This window comes from Nilaparvata lugens, chromosome X (genome assembly GCF_014356525.2).
Source record: "Nilaparvata lugens isolate BPH chromosome X, ASM1435652v1, whole genome shotgun sequence".
Lineage (NCBI taxonomy): Eukaryota > Metazoa > Arthropoda > Insecta > Hemiptera > Delphacidae > Nilaparvata > Nilaparvata lugens.
In genome coordinates this window covers 97351765-97372434 of record NC_052518.1, presented here as the reverse complement: position 1 = coordinate 97372434, position 20670 = coordinate 97351765, and the positions used below count along the sequence as shown (strand labels likewise).

The 20670-nt window shown below is 32.1% G+C and overlaps 2 protein-coding genes across 2 annotated transcripts in view; both read right to left on the bottom strand.

Annotated features, from left to right (window-relative positions):
• Positions 1–20670, bottom strand: part of LOC120354853 — a 347717-nt gene that overhangs the window by 259596 nt on the left and 67451 nt on the right. The gene's annotated exons all lie outside the window — the stretch shown is intronic.
• LOC120354852 (methylcytosine dioxygenase TET1-like) lies at positions 6932–16264 on the bottom strand. The gene is made up of 3 exons (XM_039442776.1): positions 16121–16264; positions 13986–14073; positions 6932–7490 (listed from the first exon to the last, which is right to left on the bottom strand). The coding sequence occupies exons 1-3, from the start codon at positions 16198–16200 to the stop codon at positions 7263–7265; spliced, it is 396 nt and encodes a 131-aa protein (XP_039298710.1). The 5' UTR covers positions 16201–16264; the 3' UTR covers positions 6932–7262.

Here is a 20670-nt window from a genome sequence, read left to right as displayed (position 1 = left end):
CACAGATTCAGCTCGTTTCGTTGGAATTGAAAGCATGATAAACCACTATACATTATTAAATAGAATTAATCCTTATTCTTGGCAATCATGATTAGTTTGTCTAACAAATATATAATATTACGAAGACGGCAAAAGTCTTAACTTGCTTTCAATTCTAACGACACGAGCTGAATCTGTGGGCAAATATTTTTGAATCGCGCGGTCAAATATTTGAAGTGTCGCCAACCAAATTTGTTGATTTAAATAGATCATTATTGATACTTAACTTTACATTTGATTTTATCAACGTTTTTGATTTAATATGAAGATTTTTATAACGTTCAGAACATTTATTCTGCTCCTTGAAAATTTATTTTTAATTCTGAACAGAGTATAACAATAAGAGTGAATGATGAAATTATCAGTCTATTCTATTCGAATAGACTAGAATACATTAGAATAGAATAGAATAGAATACACGCGAGCCTCACAATGTGGCATGTTTCAATCATGTTCCGTGTTATGCTTTAATACTGGCTCGCACAAATTAAATAAATTGAATAAAATAGTTTGGTGTTGTATTGTGAATTTCAGGCGCGCGAGGAGCGAGTCTCCGATTGACCCGATTCCGATTGACCCGTTTATACCTCCTATGGAGGGAATCCCGAATCCGTTAGCGGATCATGCAGCAATGGTCAGGGCGGAAATCGAGTTGGAAGCTGTGAGAGAAAGCTCGAATCCCCACGGGGACGGTCCGTCCCCGTTGCCGTCTGAGGACGAAGATTAAAAAATCAGAATAAATTATTTTCAATAATCCAGAGGTGATAGGGTGGAAGAGGATAATATTAAAAAATAACACGGAGATGAATATATTCTAATTTAATTTAGCGAAAATATAAAAAAGCTTTTAGAAACTGAATCACTTATAACATATATTATTCATCTTCTACTATAGGACAAACAAAACTATATTTAATAACAATTTGATATTTAATATGCATATGAATATTCTTGCATCTGTTTTATCTCTGCTCCTACACATCGTTTTCTTTGTCCTCATCTTCTGCTAGTACATGAGCACAGGGCCTAGAAAAATAAATATTAGATAATTCTCAGAAAATTATAGAATTTACTAAAAGATGATTTACAAGCAAGTCTTGTGTCTGATATAGTTACTTGCGTTTCAGTTCATAGTTATATTTAGAAAACAGGACACTCCAGTGCAAGAGATGAGGAGATTTATGATTCTGATGATGGAAAGACAATTTTTTTTAATTCGACAGAGTCACTGTCGATGTTGTAAAAATAAATAAAACTGATTGTACAAATAAAACTGTAGGATTTTCAATGGAAATGGAATGAAATTTCAATGATCAATGACCTGATGAAAGGCATAGCACATAGATACGATGGGCTCATCGTAGAGAGAATGATGTGGACTGCATCATTAGCATATTGGAATCCTTGGATCCAAAAACAAAACGGAAAATTTGGAGATTATAATTCACTTCTGTAGTGACAACATCTAGAAAAGGCCTTCTTGTGCTATGTGCTTTCTTTTTCTTGGTCTATTACTTTGTCCATCTTGCAAGGCATCAAGAGATTATTGTGTTTTATGACACACTAAGGCTAGTCACATATTGAGACGCGACGCGAATATGCATCTGCTGGATGAGTCAATATCATACGATCATATTATAATATTCACATTGACACGTGTGATCATAATATGATGCTAACTCATCTAGCAGACTCAGGCCACTTCATGCCACGTCGCGTCTCAATATGCGACTTGCCTATGCGACGTCACTATTTTATGGAACACCAAAATTATATTACAAATTGAGACTCATGTCTGAGAGTACAATCTGAGACTCAATTTTTGTTTAGATTGCTTAATGGCATAAGATAATACTATTTATGTAAGTAGCTCTATATAGTACTTGAAGCAGGTGAATCGTTTTTCTTATATATTTTCTGTAATTCATAAGACGAACCACTCTTCGACGCAGGCCTAGCCTAATGAGGAGTGCACTTGATATTTTTTATGTTATTATGCTTTGTAAAATTGTACAATGAAGTGAATAAAAGTTATTATTATTATTATTATTATTATTATTATGTGGAAAATAAGAATAATAATTGTATATAAATACTTTGAATTAATAAAAATACATCATGTGAATATTTCATAAAATTCAAGTTGGAGAAAGAAAAAATGAGTGTGAAAACATTGCAGTCAGACTATTAGACTATTTCATTAAATATGGGGCAGGATTATGATACAATTTTATTTCAATAAACGATTTATCAACAACAATATACTGTATTGAGATATTAATACAATGTTAATGTGAAAATAACAATAAATAAAATATCAGCTTTTACTATGCAATATTCATGTGTCCAAATAGTTCAACAACACTCGTGAATTTCAAGTAATAGTGCAAATGATTACGGTACTTATTTTTTATTGAATGATTTCTCATAGAAAGAATCTCTCAATCAGAATATAGACTGTTGTTTTTCTGTCCATTTTCTCTGGGGACTCTAGTGCATAATTGTTTAATTGTTTGTCTTGTACTTTCCAAGTTCAGTCGGTTTGCATAGCTGCCTTCGTTGACAGGACAGTTCGACTCGTTTGTTGATTTGTATTTCTATAGGAAATTATTAATTGTAATTCCGTGTCTCCGATCGTAGGGAGTAATAATTGATTTTAAAGTACATGTGAGAATTTGAGTATTTTTTATATCGAAAGTAGTAGTGAATTAATACCTAGTAAAATTGAGAAGCAGAATTCCATACATGATTCAACAACTCTCTGCAGTGCCTGGCTACACATAAATCATCAGAGGTCAAGTGATTTATTTACATTTCTCTATTCCTTAATTCTTTCCTTTACCTTTTTACCACCCAAACCCATAGATAAAAATCAATCTGACTTACAGCATAGATCATCAGCCGGGGTAAGTTTTAATAATAGAGTTTTTCATTGCATCATGAATGGATTCATTAGTATTTTTCTGTCATAATATATTGAATATTAAATCGATTAAAATTACAGTCCACTTAATCAGAAATTTGTATAACTAATAGTGTGATGTTATCTAATAAATCATTTATTTGATTTGATTTTTTTGTTGTGATTTGATATTAAATCACTATTATTAAGTATCACACAATGTTCTAAAGAGTGTGAGAATAACTGATAAGGTTTTTGATAAATTAGACAAACAGTGCACTTCAAGAAATATTAATGGACAACTCTCACTAGATTTTACGTAACACGTATAAAGACCAATGAAAATCGTAGATAATATAAAACAACATATAAAATTACAAAAATATAACTATTATTTTGAAAAACAGTCCATCTTCACATCGGAAAAGCACAAGTCAAACATTTTAAAACGTTGGCTAACTGTATGGTTTAACAGAGCTTCAACTTACACTTACTTGAAAAATTACATTCAATTGAAATTGAGCATTTATGTATTTTGATGGATAGTATTCAAAAGTTTGTAAGGCCATAAACATTCTTCTAGGTAAGTTATTCATAAATAAATCGCTATAAATTACAACAACGAGAAACAAGATTGATTCTAACTGATTATTTGAGTAAACTGTTTCATATTGAATGAAAAAAGACTAAGAAATTGTCAAAAAACCACTGATTTATTGATAATTAGAAAGACCGGTATAAAGATAAACAGTTTATCAGAGATTGACAATGGTGTAATAACCGAAACCGGTCTTTCTAATTATCAATAAATCAGTGGTTTTTTGACAATTTCTTAGTCTTTTTTCATTCAATATGAATAATTACCACAATATCAACTTCTCAACTACACAAAAAGTGAAACTGTTTCATAATGAACAATTACTACTTCTCTTAATGTAAAACTTAATGTACAGTATTACGTATTTAGCTTATTAGATTTGTCAAATTATTTTATTTCATTCCAGGATAAAACATTGTGCTTTATCGCTACGGTACCGTATCTCAAATAATGAATCTTACTTCAAGAATAATTAAATTTAAAAATAATATTAGGAACTATATATTGGTTATGAGGAATTTGGGACTAGCAATAGTAAGAAATTGTGAATAGTATTTTGATTTTCAGCATGAATTGATCCAATGAAATACAGTTTAATAATAATCCTGCTAATCACTATTGAATCAAGAGAGCAATAGTTAATAATATAGGTTCTATTATTTTTATGTGTTGTTTACTGCTATGCATAAGAGAGAAAAATACATAAATGGAATAAAAAAGCAAATTAAATCTTAGGTACAGTACTACAAGCTTTGAACATTAATAAAGTACAAAAAGTCATGATAAAAATTTTGATTATTTAAACAAGCAAGTTAATCTTACTGAAAAAGATCTGAGAACGATCTTGATATTCCATCTTATAAATCCATACTGTTCACGAAATTGAGTCAAACTTGTCATACAATAAAATTATTAAAAAACTCTGGCTTGGATTCTGCTTTTACAGAACTCTTATTTTACATAAACTTCAGGCACGGGATAGGCTTCTTCAATTATAACTGCCAACACATTTCTATAAAATTAATGGTACCACAACATTGACTGGCACCTAAAAAACTACTTCCATTCCAGAATTCAAAACCAGCCTTCACAATATTTCATCACATACATCAGAAATCACCACCCTAAATCAGCTCGAATAATATATGAATTTTCAACAACAATATACGTTTAAAAAATATAATTTACAACAAGTGAATGAATGTTACATTCAAAGTTTTCATTCAACACCGTTCTTTCTCACTTACCTCTTAGCAAGATAAATTTCCTACAAGTTTTGTACAGTGGAGTTTTGTGATATCTTCTTTAGTTTTTGAGATATTCACTTTTAAAAGTGTAAAATCTTTGAAAAGACAGTTATTCTTCCAACTTTTTGCACTTTCAGGGCTTATTACTCAACAACAATGCATCGAAAAAATGTATTTTTTTTATACAGGGCTCCTACCCCCTGGGAATTTTAATATGATTACTCCCTTACTATCCTTAAAAGAAGTGCTACGGGGTCAAAAAATGTCTTCCAAATTTCCCCTCTATAATCTTTCATTGACTGGACTATAGGAGTATTTTTAAAAGACAGTGAGTTGTAGAGCATTCAATTCTCTTCAACTTAATGTATTATCTCATCATTTTATGCTTTCCATCAATTTTTATAGCAGTTTTAGTGTTGAGTGTGGTAGGAGTGAGGACTTTTTATATGCTTACCCCCTCACTATCCTTAAAAGGACTGCGAGGTAAAAAATTGGGTTCCAAACTTTTCCCTCTATATCTTTTTGAGCATTCGTTGCCTGGATTAGTATCTTATTACAAGTTAAGTGAGCCTCAATGACTCTTCAAAGGTTCTGAGCTGTGGAATTATTTTCTTTTTAATATTGAATTAAACTCGAGTATGCTCCTTGTTTTAGTTTAGCCTATTTTGCTGTATTTTATAATTTCTAATTTTTGGATCTATATTCGACTCTAATCTTTATTTAGGGAGTCAATTATTTTTGTGCGGAGAAATTGAATAAAATCATTCAATGAAAGTTAAATTACACTCAATACTTTGTTGACTTTGTTTACCTGATTTACAGGCATTTATTAGTAAGTAAAAAAAGCTTATTCAACTTGTAAGACATGAAAGTAGCATGATAATAGTGGTGCAATTGAATGATTTATTGAGTGCTCATTTTTCCTTTCAGTCTATAATTTCTTTGAGCTTACTACAATTTATAAGTTATTCATCCTTATATTTCTTACATAAATCTGTTGTATAAGAGGTGATTGAGACCATGTGTAACAAAAAACGTCTTTTTCGGTCATTTTCTATGAAATAAATCATAAATTTCAGAATTCAAAACCAGCCTTCACAATATTTTATCACATACATCAGAAATCACCACCCTAAATCAGCTCGAATAATATATGAATTTTCAACAACAATATACGATTAAAAAATATAATTTACAACAAGTGAATGAATGTTACATTCAAAGTTTTCATTCAACACCGTTCTTTCTCACTATTCCATGAAAACTCAATAGAAACGGATCGCTTTATACTTTTCAAGGTCACCATAGGATCATGTTTTCCATGGCCACAACTGGTTTAACGCGATACCTCTAAGAAATTTTTTGACAAAAGATAGCGCAAGCAACTGTCATTGCAAAGAGAAGGATCGAGCAAGTACTAAAAATGATAGAGAATTTTCTGACGTGCACAAATCCTTTACCACTATCAGAGTGAGATCCAAAAGAAGCTAACAAAACAAGACAAGTGAATACGTTCATTAGGAATCTGAACCAATTCGTAACACTGGTTCGGTATTTTTCTATGATAACGCGGCCTCTCAAGTACCCGATAACGGGACAGTACATGCCAATAGAGACTTCATAAAGTACAAAACATATGTAGCATATGATAGAAGATAGTTTGACATCTTGCCAGTCTAGAAAAATCCTAGCACAAGGGAAGGAACGTGATTATAACAAAACATAACAGAGCGAACTCCCATGTTAATAATAACAGTAATGCTGGCCGGAAACGCTTGGTTGTGAACAAGTTGTAGAATCTGGATCCCAACATGTAAGCCATCATGAATATTGCAAAGACCAAACCCAAAGGCGGTTTCAGACTTGAGAGAACTGGTGTCCATGAAAATATGAAAATATACAAGACAGATTCAAAAGTGGACTGGATGAACTTAAGAAGCAGAAGCATTCTATGCTTACAGAACATGTATTTCAAGGAGGAGAGAGAGAACAAAGAATTGGTCATCATCTTCACTATCAGCATGAGTGTGCTCTGTCCACATTGAAAATATGCAGTAGGATCAAATAAGTGGGAGGGGAATGGCGGCAATAAAGGGAGCAACTGAGCTGAGATTCAACAATTTGACGAGAGAATCGGCCACGAAGCCGGCTACTATAGCCAGCAGTCCTCAAACGATATTTGCTTTGCTGTATGTCAGGTTCAGCCACTCGTCGGGCAAATTGAACAAGTTGACGTGTTCGTTCATATACCACGCTTCGAATGCAGTGAACAAGATCGAGGCCGATATTCCGCCCAAGACCCTCCCGATCATCAGCACGTACTATAAACTGTGTGCTGCTGAAAAGACGTTACTAAAAAAGATGCTTTTGAGAAGATACAAAAGAGCATCTGTTGCTTATGGAAAGATACATATTCGAAAATGTTTGATATTTTTGAACGGGTGGTCCGCCGATAGGCAAAGCTACAGGACCCATTTTAATGGCCAGTGGTGGCCAGCTTCCGCAGCCGCATCTCCTTATACTCCTCGCAGCCGTGGCGGGCCCGGTTCAGATTACGGTGTTGGTAGAACACGAGGGAGATCCGGGTGGGGTTGGTTCGGTTGGGGTGCTTTAGGGCGGTGGTGGAGTGGAGCTCGTGTCTGGCACACTCCAATAGCACCGAGCCGTGTTCCAAAGCTATAGCTACGCCGCCCAACTGTGCGTCCTGTTGACAACAAAGCAAACAACTTTTCAATATAAATGATAGAATGAATGAAGTTTCATTCTCAATAAGCACAATACAAGAAAATATAAAATACATGCATATCAAAAACAAAAAACAAGCTTATAATATACAGAACTGCATAGTAACAGATCACAAACCAAATTTAATGTTACTTATTAAGAAAAATACAATCCAGAACGTAAGATGCAAGTTACGGACCGCTGGAGGGAGTCTAACACATTTCTAATAGAGAAATCAATATAAAGTCTGTGGAACAGTTGCACAAAAGTCTATTAAATTCTAATCATGGTTAAATGCCACGAGAACTGATTAGAGAAGGCTTTTTTAAAAAGAAGTTTTCTCTGATAAGTTCTAATGGGATTTATTTATTTATTCATAATATTACATTTTTTCTCACATTGGAATCGAATCTTCAATTCGAGATCTATGGAACTTTATAGTAAATATCAGAGTCATCGATAGACGGACAAACTTTTCGACGGAGAATTTTTTATCGTAAATGATTGTTGCATTGTTCCATGGTGTCACCGAGGCTTGGTTAGCAGAATTAATAGATAAATAGTTTATTTAAATAGAATATATATATAAAAATTTAAAATAATAGTTTCAAAATAAAGTTTTATTGAGAACAAATATAAAATGTGAATTCTAAACTTGTAATTTATAATTTTTTGGTGACGTGTCTGTAGCGTGGACAATGATTTTTTGAGGTCTCTCTGTTCTGACTTGTAGTTTTTCCGGTGGCTTCTTGCTTCTCTGAAACTAATGGCTGGCTATGTGTGTGTTGTAAATTTTTGCTCTGAATCATTTTCGTTTATGTGAATTTATTAATGTTTTAAATTGGGTTTTAAACAATTTATAGTGTTCTATTTTGTCCATAAAATTTGTTTTGTGTGTATACAAGCCAATAGCCACTGTTTTTCAACTGTAAACTGGATAAGTACTTTAGTTTGTAATAGGCTACCTAATTTTAGATGCTTAGACTTGTAAGTTATTGTTCTTTGTATTTGTATAATTTTATACATGAAGATTATAAGTTCATTTGCTCTGTAAACTGGATTTCTCATTCATAGGCGATAGATCCATTCATAGTTTATCAAGAATCTATTACATTGGAGCCGACAACTATCCTTAGGTTAATAGGTGTTAAATGCTATTCCAACCGATTTAAGGAGAAATTGGTAGCACGGCAAATGTTACCCCTGTGGTGGGACCGAATTACAAAATAAATATGTCCCAAATGGTACACCATGAAATCCCTGGTTATGAAAAATTATTAGTAGGATAGATATCTTGATAGGTTATGAATGGTTTACTGCTGAGTGGGAAATCGGTTCAAGAGAGATCAAGTTTTAATGAATAGATATCAGTGCATATTACAAAATGGCAAACATTAAAAATGATCTGAATCTTATAGCATTCTTAACACAAAGGTTTGATGAGCAAAATGCTAGGTTTGATGAGCAAAATGCTAAGATTGATGAGCAAAATGCTAAGTTTAATGCTAGGTTTGATGAGATGAAGCAAGAATTTGCTAGCATTAGACTAGAGCAGGTTAGTATAAACCTTCTATTGAAAAATGCACATGAAACATTGAGTGATAATCATGAAGATGAAAACAAATTGAAGCAGGATAATAGTAGTGTTAAGATACAGGATCAACTCATTCAAGTTTCTGACAATGTAGGCCTAGTTACTGTTGTTGAAAAAGTCAACCTTAATGAGATAGTCGAATTGAGTAAAGAAGTAGGTAGGGAGTTGTCTTCACTGAAAGTCAACTATCATGAAAGTAATATTGCTACATTGAAGGTTAGGAAAACTATGAACAAAGTGAATGATTACATGAGACAGGTTTCTGTGGAGGTTAGGAACAATGTAAACAAAATGAATGTTGCTTTGAGTCAAGTTGATGAGTTCAATTTTCAACTGAGAATTGAAAAGGTGTATGCAATGCATTCTCAAGTGAACATGACTAACTTTTGTAGGCAAAACGGCTTTGTTGAAACAAATGAACCCATGAATAAAATCATGCTCTTGAAGAAAACAAAGCACAAAGTTTCCATTGATGTATTAGTATTCAAAGGTTGTTTCAAGTTGCTTATTTACAAGATGATGACTGTGAATCACATGATGAAAGGGTATTCCCCAACACACAATGATTAGGAATCCTGTGTTATGCCGGGATTCAGAATAGCATAATCGCTACACAGTGTATGGTAAGAGTCCATAATTGTGTCTTTTTTCTTTCCTGTAGCCTATTTTTCTTGGCCCTTAATCTTTTCAAATTTCGATTCTTTCCTGTCTTTGTGTAATGTTCAGTAAATTTCTTCTATTATGCATATCTTAACCAATCTTGTCCATAGTCATTTAAATTTGTATTCTTCTGAAATAATATTAGAAGTTAAAATAGTAGCTTATTTTCCTAATCTTTAAATTGTTGATAAAACTTAACTTTTCCAAAATCTATCCATTGTAGTGTAAAGAATTATGTGCTTGTGATATATTTTTTCATCATGTATCACTTATTTTGAAATGTGTGTTGTTTTAGGGAATTTATTTACCCAATTTTCTTTTTCTCTTGTTTGTATTTTTTAGGGAACTTATTTACCCATTATTCATCTTGATCATCTTTGTATTATAATCTTGAAATGTTTGTACTTATTATACAGTCTTTAAATTATAAATTCTTTTGTTATAATAAATAAACTTCAAAATTTGAAAGTATTAATGAATTCTGTAGCCATATATATGTGATGTATTAATGAAAGTTAACTTGAATAATAATGTTTTCATTGAATAAAAACGTTGTGTTATATTATCAATTGAAATGAGTTAAAGGTTAAAATTTTTCTAAAGTTTTTTGTGATTGATATCTTTTTCAAATTTTAAAACTGTTTGTTCTATAAATTTTGATATGATTGATTATCGTTTGAAATGGATGCTGGAGTGTATGTAGAATTTTTAGTGGGGTTTGTTGATTAGAATTTTGCTGGTATGTGATTGTTTTTTGAGATGGAAACCCATTATTGCCTAAAGAAGGAATAACAGAGGTTATGACTTAGAGAGGCAGTAATGAGATAATATTTTTTGTGTTGATTACTTATGTTGATTGCCATAGATGCAAAATAATGATTAATAATGTTGATTGCCATAGATGCAAAATGATGATTACTTATGAATATTGATTGCCTTTGAAGCAAAATATTATTGATGTTTTGAATGATTTCTTGTTTAATGATTGATAGTAAAGTTTTGTCATGAAATGTAGCTTGTGTTCAGAACATTGAAAAGTCGAAATAAACTATAGTATCCGACAAACGATGATTAATAATATTAAATAATTTGCTTTTTATACAATTTTTGAACAAAATTAAAACTAAATAATTTTGAAACCCTGAATGATAAATCATAAATGTGAAATGAACTTGCTATAAATGAAATGTTATACTAAATGATAATGAAATGCAGATATATTATGAAATGATTGTGAATAGAAGATCAATTGTCTGAAATTATTGAAATATATATTGAAATTAATTTTTGTTGTGATGATTTGATGTTTTTTACAATTTTGATAATGGTACAGGGTGTTATGAAATTCTATTTCTATTTTGAAGAATGGATTAAATTTTGATATTTGAACAGTGAATAGATGGAAATGAAATTATTTTTTTTATATTGAAATTTATAATTGATGTCTCCAAATTTCACAATTTATGTATTGCTGACTGTATAATAAGATGCTAACAAATTTCAATTTCATATTGACTATATACTTAAAAATAATTTTCATGTGTATTAGATTGTATTGATAGCCTAATCAAGTTTTTCTTCTTAGTTTATAAGCATTTTAAGATAACAGGTACAGCACAGACATTAACATTGAAATAGTTATCATGTGAATCTCGAAATCAGCAACAAGTGAACGCCATGAAGAGTGTTAAGAACATTTGGGTGATTTTCGAACTAGTGTGACATAACTACGCCTAAATCTACGCTGATGCCTACACTAATATCTAGGCCAATAACTACGCCGATGCCTGTGCTGATGCCAACGCCAAAATCTACGCCGATGCCTGCGCCAATGCCAATGCCTGCGCCAATGCCAAAATCTGCGCCAATGCTGATGCCAACGCCAATAACTATGCCAATGTCAACACCAATAACTACACTAATAACTACGCCAATATCTACACCAATAACTAAGCCAATATCTACACCAATAACTGCGCCAATGCCAATATCTACGCCGATGCCTGCGCCAATGCCAATGCCTGCGCCAATGCTGATGCCAATGCCAAAATCAACGCCGATGCCTGCGCCAATGCCAATAGCTACGCCAATGCCTGCGCCAATGCTGATGCCACCGCCAATATCTACGCCGATGCCTGCGCCAATGCCAATGCCTGTGCCAATGCTAATGCCAATATCAATGCCGATGCCAATGCCGACACCAAAGCATACGCCAATAGCAATGCCAACGCTTATTGCTGACTTTGTATCTCAAACTTCAACACTACTACATTACCTGGAGGTAATTGCCATCCATGTTCGCATTCGCAACTTTGAATTCAGAATAACAGTCACAGTATCATGAAAGAATTGATTCAAAAAAAAAAAATCCTCTCCTAAATTATTCCTGTATGCAGAACTCTAAACCTTGAAAGCTGAAAATATCAAAAAACCAAACCTTACCTAAATCAATCCTCACCTAAATTAATCCTGTATGCAGCGTCTATCTCTTTTCCAAAAAACGAATTACATTGTCATTTCAAGCCTGAAATGTACATTGTATAATTACAAATATGATACAAAATTTACGTGACTCTATATCGAGTTTGGTATGCAGCCGTCTACTACAAGCATGAGGCAATGCTAACTAAGATGTCACCTGTATCGAGTTTGGTATGCAGCCGTCTACTACAAGCATGAAGCAATGCTAACTGAGATGTCACCTGTATCGAGTTTGGTATGCAGCCGTCTACTACAAGCATGAGGCAATGCTAACTGAGATGTCACCTGTATCGAGTTTGATATGCATCAGTCGACTACAGATCAGCCCAACACTACAAGTATTCGGATCAGCCCAACACTAACGTCATCACATTGGAGTCACACTTAACTGAAAATCTTACTGAGTGCCTTAACGGACTGTTTTCCAAAATGTGCATCGATAAAATCAACCGCGTCAATAGTGAAAGAAATGAACATTTTTTGATTTATTGAAATTTTATGTGAAAATTAAATGTAACAATTCATCAATTCATAAAAAAATAATAATAATAATAATAATAATAATACATTTTTCATTCAACATACCAATTTTTTTTATGCAATAAAAAATTGAATTTTTCTATCTATTAAATTTATGTGCAATTTCAAAAAACTATTCTTTACATATTAAACTTTCTGTTGAGATATTTTCCTTTAATTATAAAGCTAAATCAAAAGTAATTTTGATATTCTATACTTTGAAATATTGTTTGGAAACATATAACAAATGCTATTGATGAATTTTTATAATAATTTTCAATTATAGTTGACATGTAATGTTTTTATAGAAAAAATTGTTACTGTTCTCAAATTTAATTTCAACAATTTTCAAACAGTAAATTTTTTTTATGTCAAGAGGGGGGTATTTGTAATATTACATTTTTTCTCACATTGGAATTGAATCTTCAATTCGAGATCTATGGAACTTTATAGTAAATATCAGAGTCATCGATAGACGGACAAACTTTTCGACGGAGAATTTTTTATCGTAAATGATTGTTGCATTGTTCCATGGTGTCACCGAGGCTTGGTTAGCAGAATTAATAGATAAATAGTTTATTTAAATAGAATATATATATATAAAAATTTAAAATAATAGTTTCAAAATAAAGTTTTATTGAGAACAAATATAAAATGTGAATTCTAAACTTGTAATTTATAATTTTTTGGTGACGTGTCTGTAGCGTGGACAATGATTTTTTGAGGTCTCTCTGTTCTGACTTGTAGTTTTTCCGGTGGCTTCTTGCTTCTCTGAAACTAATGGCTGGCTATGTGTGTGTTGTAAATTTTTGCTCTGAATCATTTTCGTTTATGTGAATTTATTAATGTTTTAAATTGGGTTTTAAACAATTTATAGTGTTCTATTTTGTCCATAAAATTTGTTTTGTGTGTATACAAGCCAATAGCCACTGTTTTCAACTGTAAACTGGATAAGTACTTTAGTTTGTAATAGGCTACCTAATTTTAGATGCTTAGACTTGTAAGTTATTGTTCTTTGTATTTGTATAATTTTATACATGAAGATTATAAGTTCATTTGCTCTGTAAACTGGATTTCTCATTCATAGGCGATAGATCCATTCATAGTTTATCAAGAATCTATTACATTGGAGCCGACAACTATCCTTAGGTTAATAGGTGTTAAATGCTATCCAGCCGATTAAGGAAAAATTGGTAGCACGGCAATAGGAAATTCACTTGCCTGTAAGCTCTGAAGTTGTGGATCGGCTCCTTCCATCAAATTTGCATTCATGTTATGATCACGTTGGTTACCAATTGTCCCCGAAGTTCTAGAAAAAATTACAAAAACTATAAATTGACTTCAGAATTGACTTGATATTGTTTGAAGGTCAAGGGATGATCACTCCCAGTAACAGTGATAAGCAATCACTATATTTTATTATTGAAGAAAATTCAAAATATGTATTTATTCATGAAGTATGAATAAGTATTCATTAAGTATGTATTCATGAAAAAGTAATAGTTGCTATTCATACAACTCAATAGTTTTTATCCAATCTTATTATCCATGATTACAATTACGAGGGTCATTCAATAAGTAACGAGACAAATTACTAACTATCAAAAACACCGAATTACACTGTGGAAGAACAATGTGATCAGATTTGACTGTCTGTCGTTTTGACTCTAGCTCATAGTGGTGGATCCATGTTCCATCACACGTAACAATTCTTTGAAAAAACATTCTCCTTCAGTCGCATACCACCTTCAGTTGTCCTGTTCTTGTCCTGAAAGTTTCATATGGATCAATTTAGCCGTTTTTGAAAATTAGTAATTTGTCTCGTTACTTATTCAATGACCCTCGTATATAACCTCTAGATTTTTTTATGAGTGTTTAAAGCAGTTTGGGCTAGTAGTCCAAACAGTAGTAGTCCAGGCTAGAAGTCAATATAGACATAAAATAGGGGGTGTGCTTGCAATATATATTGTAGTTCTGATTTTTTAATATATTATTTGGATACATGAGAGAAGTCCAGAACTATTTTCTTCATGCGAAATCTCCTTGTGCTAGATACAGAATGGTCCAAAAACTTTGTATTATCGTTTCCAGTTCATTTTCCAGTTTTCAGCTATTTTCGCCAAATCCGTTAATCGGAAAGAAAAATTTGGTCTCGCCTTTTTTTACATTAAAAAATTCTGAATAAAATGAGATCATTCGGAACTCTCTATCTTTAATGAGTACTGAGTTATGATTTTTCAAAAATGAGTGAAATTTAAAGAGAAAATCAATTTTAATGAGTTTTAGTTTTTGATCAACAATATCTTTATCCCGATTGTTACTATTTAGATGCATAATTCAAAATCCCTCTGCACGAATTTTTGTGCTCTACAACCTGAGATCAAGTAGAGCGCTCTATCTCATATGTGTTTTGTGACAAAATGACACCTTTCTCAATTCTGTAAGTAATTTCAATAAATAATTATGTGCTTTCAAAGTTGTAAAGTCCTTTTATAATCACTCTGTATATTGGTTTTATTTGATTAATAAAATAATTCTTCTCAAGCTTGACAGAATGATTTAGAAAATAATTTATTATAGAGCACTCGGCCTAAATTAATTAATCCTTCAATTTCAAATAATTATGATCATTATAATAATAATATTAATGGATAAGCTTGCATTTTATATCTTAATACAATGATAATGATATTATGAAGTAAATTTGAGAAATATTTGGTGGGCTCATCTCTGTATTCTTTGCAGGAGTTTGAAAACAGCTATTATTGCTGTTATTAACTTCAATTTTGTACCTCCAAATTTTATGTAACTTTCAATATTTTTACCCTATACATGTAGTTTATATGTATTAGTTTTATATGTATTTGTACATGTTTGACAAATAAAGACTTTTCTATGCTACGGAATTCACCAATAGTTATCGTTCAGCAAGTACGAATCCTAACACTACTACTACTACTAATAAATTTATTAAGAATAATAAATGAAAATGCTTTCATTGCAAGTGGATGTAGGCTTCTTCCAAATCAAAATTTTCCCATTCACAGTTCAAAACACCCATGCTAGATCAATTATTTATTTATTGATGGTGAGAAAGACAGTTGTATCTCACTCTGGAAGATTCTCAATTGCGCCTGTCCTGGAAAAATTCATTTTATTCACAACACACCAACCATAACACTACTACTAATAGAGTACCTACTAATTAAGCTATAAAAAATTATAAATGAAAATGTGTTTATCCCAAGTGAATGTAGGCTATGAACCATAATGGATTATTCGTGATGTAGGCCCTACCGTTTGATTGATTATTTATTTATACAATAAAGGTGAGAAAGACAGTTCTATTCACTTACTTGGTTAATTTTTCAATAGCGCCTGTTTTCACTTTGGACTCCTGGGCTTCCTTGTTGCCGTATTCATCAGACTCGTCCATAATGTAGAGAGGTAGAACATGAAGCTGTTCGTCATCCGGTTTCAAGCCTCGGTGTTTTGTCAATGTAACAACCTTCAAAGACAACAGCAGTATTAATTAATATTCAAGGTGTATTTCACTGTAATACTGTATATGTTTTGCAGAAGTGTAATATGACAATAATTCTAGAAATGCTACAGAAGAATGATGAGCATCAGTTGGAGAGAAAATGTAACGAATGAAGAGATGTTTCAAAGATACTGTTGCTGGTGACATGTTGTGATATCTATCCATAATGAAAACACTAGCATTTTGTCAAAAATATCACTAATTTATAGTAAAAATACAAAGATGTTTCAATTATCTATACACACTGATGATGACACCATCGGTGTCGAAACATGTTTCTTATTTTACAATAAATAAGTGATTTTTTGACAAAATGCCAGTGTTTTCATTATTGTTTCAGAGAGTTAGGGAGAGAGGTTATCTACTGAAAGAAATAAAAAAGAGAAGAGCACAACTAGTTGGTCATATTCTTCGACATGAGGGACTAATAAAAAGAATAATGGAGGAATTGTCAGAGGGAGGCCAAGACTGGAGTAGCCTACACCGAACAACTGAATGAGATGTGCCAAAATGAGACATCAGAAGGATGGCGGATGACTGAGAGGCATGGACAGTTGCTGCCAACCAGCCCAACAAATGTTAACCAAAGTGAGACTATATTGTAGGGTGAGAGTGTAAGAATGGCACAGTATCAACGACTTCCAGCATAACAATGTTTCACGGAAAACAACTACTGTGACTATTGGCTTGAGTCTTCAGTGAAATATTGAATGAAAAAGACTAAGAAATTGTCAAAAACCACATATTTATTGATACCTAGAAATACCGGTTATTACACCATTGTAAATCTCTGATAAACTGATCAGTTTATCACCGGTCTTTCTAAGTATCAATAAATCTGTGGTTTTTGACAATTTCTTAGTCTTTTTCATTCAATATGAATAATTACCACAATATCAACTTCTCAACTACACAAAAAGTTCAGTGGAATATTTGACACATAAACGCTGAAATCTTCTTATGCTATACTTTCTCTATGGTATATAGTACTAATGATAGTACATTGAATGGCAATTTTTCTTCCATAATGACAGGACTATTTAGAGTAGGCTACATCAAGTACACATAATAACAGCTTTTCAAATGACCAAGAATGGGATCTCCAGGGTAATGGCTAAATAACAGAAGTTAAATCGATCAACTTTCTTTCTAATTATAGACTAGTTTCAACAATTCAACGATCAACTAATCAGTTGATTCATTGAATCAACTTAAACTTAATCATTGAATAGTCAACTTAAGCTTTTCACTATTCTAATCAATAGTTTCTTTTAATTATCAGTTTATCATTATTAAGCTTGTAATATTACAAATATACCGGCTGGATGGGTTTTTCAGTGAAAAAGGAATTGGACATTGCTCACTTATATATTATATTATACCCTATATTTGTTTCTTCAAGTAATATGATATAATATTGTTTCTTTTCCATTTTGTAATTTTGTTATAGACTAGGATATTTCATTCTATTAATTTAATCTCAGCAAAGATGAAATTGCATGATTCTTGAAATACTGATGCTAATTTTTTGTTAATGTCCCAAATATTAATATTCATTGTTCTATTTTTGAATGTTCTATTCAAAAAAATCTGGTGTGGCGCACTCACTCAACTTTCCTTGCCGTTATGAAAATTGATCAACTGACGCTAGAGTTCACGCACATCTCAAGTCTACTATTCTAAGATCTGAGCTAGCTGGTGACAGGACAATAGCGCTGCAGACACACGAAATCTGCTATATCTTCATAGTGAATGATTTAATAGAATCAGCAGTTTGCAATTGAATAATCTTATTTTCTCGAATTTCGAGCTTATTTTCAATTTTAGGTTAAAATATTACTGGACATTAATTGTAGAGAATTTTATGCTCAATCTTTTCCACTTTTTTGTTTAAATTGTATCTGAAGCCTGATAATTGCGGATCTAAAATCAATGACTTTTTTAGGTATGAATTTGATACACACACACACACACACACACACACACACACACACACACACACACACACACACACACACACACACACACAAAACCACTTTTTGGACTCAGGGGACCTTGAAACGAATAGAAATTGGGGTACCTTAATTTTTTTCGGAAAACAATACTTTCCGTACTATTTTAATACTACTTACTATGGTAATAGGGCAAGGAAAGTTGAAAAAAAGATTTTTGTTTTCAGAAATTGGCACAGCACCAAAATATTCTCTAATTAAAAATAAACATTATCATATTGTGAATTAATTCTTACGTTCAGAATCTTGTCACTGATGAATAAAAACAATAATAATAATTTGATAAGAAAATTTCTTTGACAATTTTTTTTTCAAGTGAAGGAGGGGTAGTTTTAATATTACAAATATACCGGCTGCACTAGATTTCACAAAGATGAAACATATATGATACATAAGCTTCATATGATACAATAAGCTGGACTAAATTACAAAATTATGATTGACCATTTATTTTCTATATCAACAGTTGATTTTCTGCTTTTCTGCTGTATTAACAGTTGATCATCTGCTTTTTTAAAAACAGTTACTGTTTTTGAAAAAGCAGATGATAAATAAAAAAAGTTTGTTGTTTGATAAAATTAGAAAAATGGTTTCAACTTGGACTTGGATAAAAAAACGAAGTGAGATCTGAATATGAAACCATCGAATTATGATTTTTAAAAGAAAAATGTATTCAAAATTGTTCAAGTTGTGATGTATTGAAGAGGAATAAACGCAAGATGGAAGGTTCGTCAATTTTCTTGTAAATCATTCTAGCTTTATTGGTTCATTTTATTCGAATTTTAAAAAGGAGCCAATGCCTGTCCTAGGCACAGAAGAACATATTCGTTGATGGCCACATTTTTTTAAAAAAGTAGACTAAAAATTACGAAAGGCTGCACATGGTACCCCCCCCTGCTGGTTTTGAAAGAATCCCAATATAATATAAGACCCCTAATAAAACAAAATAAAACTTGTAGCACCCTTTATTTATTAAAAAACTTAAAATAGTTGAACAACTAGTTTCGGTTAAAAAACCATCTTCAGGTTCTAAAATAAATAAATAAAGGGTGCTACAAGTTTTATTTTCTTTTATTAATTTAAAAGCAGCCCATTTAAATAAGTGTTTTATAAGACCCCTATATATTTTTAATTTAATCCTAGTATTTTGAATGAAGTGTAGTATGCCTTGCTTAAAATGAAACGCCAGTGTCTAAGAAGTCACGTTGATGGCCACATTTTTAAAAAAGTAGGTTAAAAATTAGGAAAGGCTGCAAGCTTTATGAGTATATTTAAATAGCTTATAATTGAATTTTGAGTAAACTTCAACATTCAATCATTCAACTCACCATCGTGCAGCCGTTGTCCATATTGTTCCTGTCTCTATGCGCATGCGCACAAAAATCAACACATGTGGTTACCCCCGAGAAAGGCCGTCCTGGCTTCAAACCCAGCCGGCATTCTGACGCCTCGTCTTCAAAATTTATTTGATTTTTGAAAGCCTCAGGGGCCAAAGTGAAATACAACGGCGACAGAAATGTGGCCAGGTTAAGCAGACGTTCCTCTACTTCTTTTTCCTGCGGGCAACAGAGATAGAGAAAGAGAATCAGTAAAAGTGGGACACAGTAGAAAAGGAAGAAACACTTTGAGTAAAAGCAGAGTACAACTTGAGATAAAATATGTGAAAATGGAGATTCAATGAAAATTAATCAAATTGAGAAAAAAGTACTGTGAATTGAGTGATAGAGTAAACTGAACAAGGAAAACTTGAGATAGAATAAGTAAAATTATTCAAATTAGAAAGAACAGTATTGTGAGTCGAGGTAAAGTGCAAACTAACCAAGGGAAACTTGAGATAGAGTTTGTGAAAATGAAGAATCAATGGAAATTAATCAAATAGAAAAGGAAAGTATTGTGAAAAGAGGATGAAAAGCGCTTGACACAGTAGAAAATAGAAAAGGAAAGCATTATGAGTGAAGGCAAAGTACAAATTGAGATATAATAAGTGGAAATGAGGAATCAATAAAAATCAATCGAATTGAATAAAAAACTGTGAGTTAAGTGATTGAGTAAATTAAACAAGGAAAATACTTGAGGATGAGTTAGTAAATGAGGAATAAATTGTATGAGAATATATAAAAAAAACTTTAAGCATAGAGAAAAGATGACATAAGAAGATATACCATGGTATATATAGGTCGTTTATGTTTATGTTCTAAGTCGATTTTTTGTTGACTGTCTATTACTAGTGTGTTGTTGGGGTGAAAGTGTAAGAACAGCACAGTATAAGAGACTACCAGCGTCACATAGTCTCACTAAGAAGAAGTACCACTAGGACTGTCAGCTTGAGTTAACAGTGAAATTTGGAACA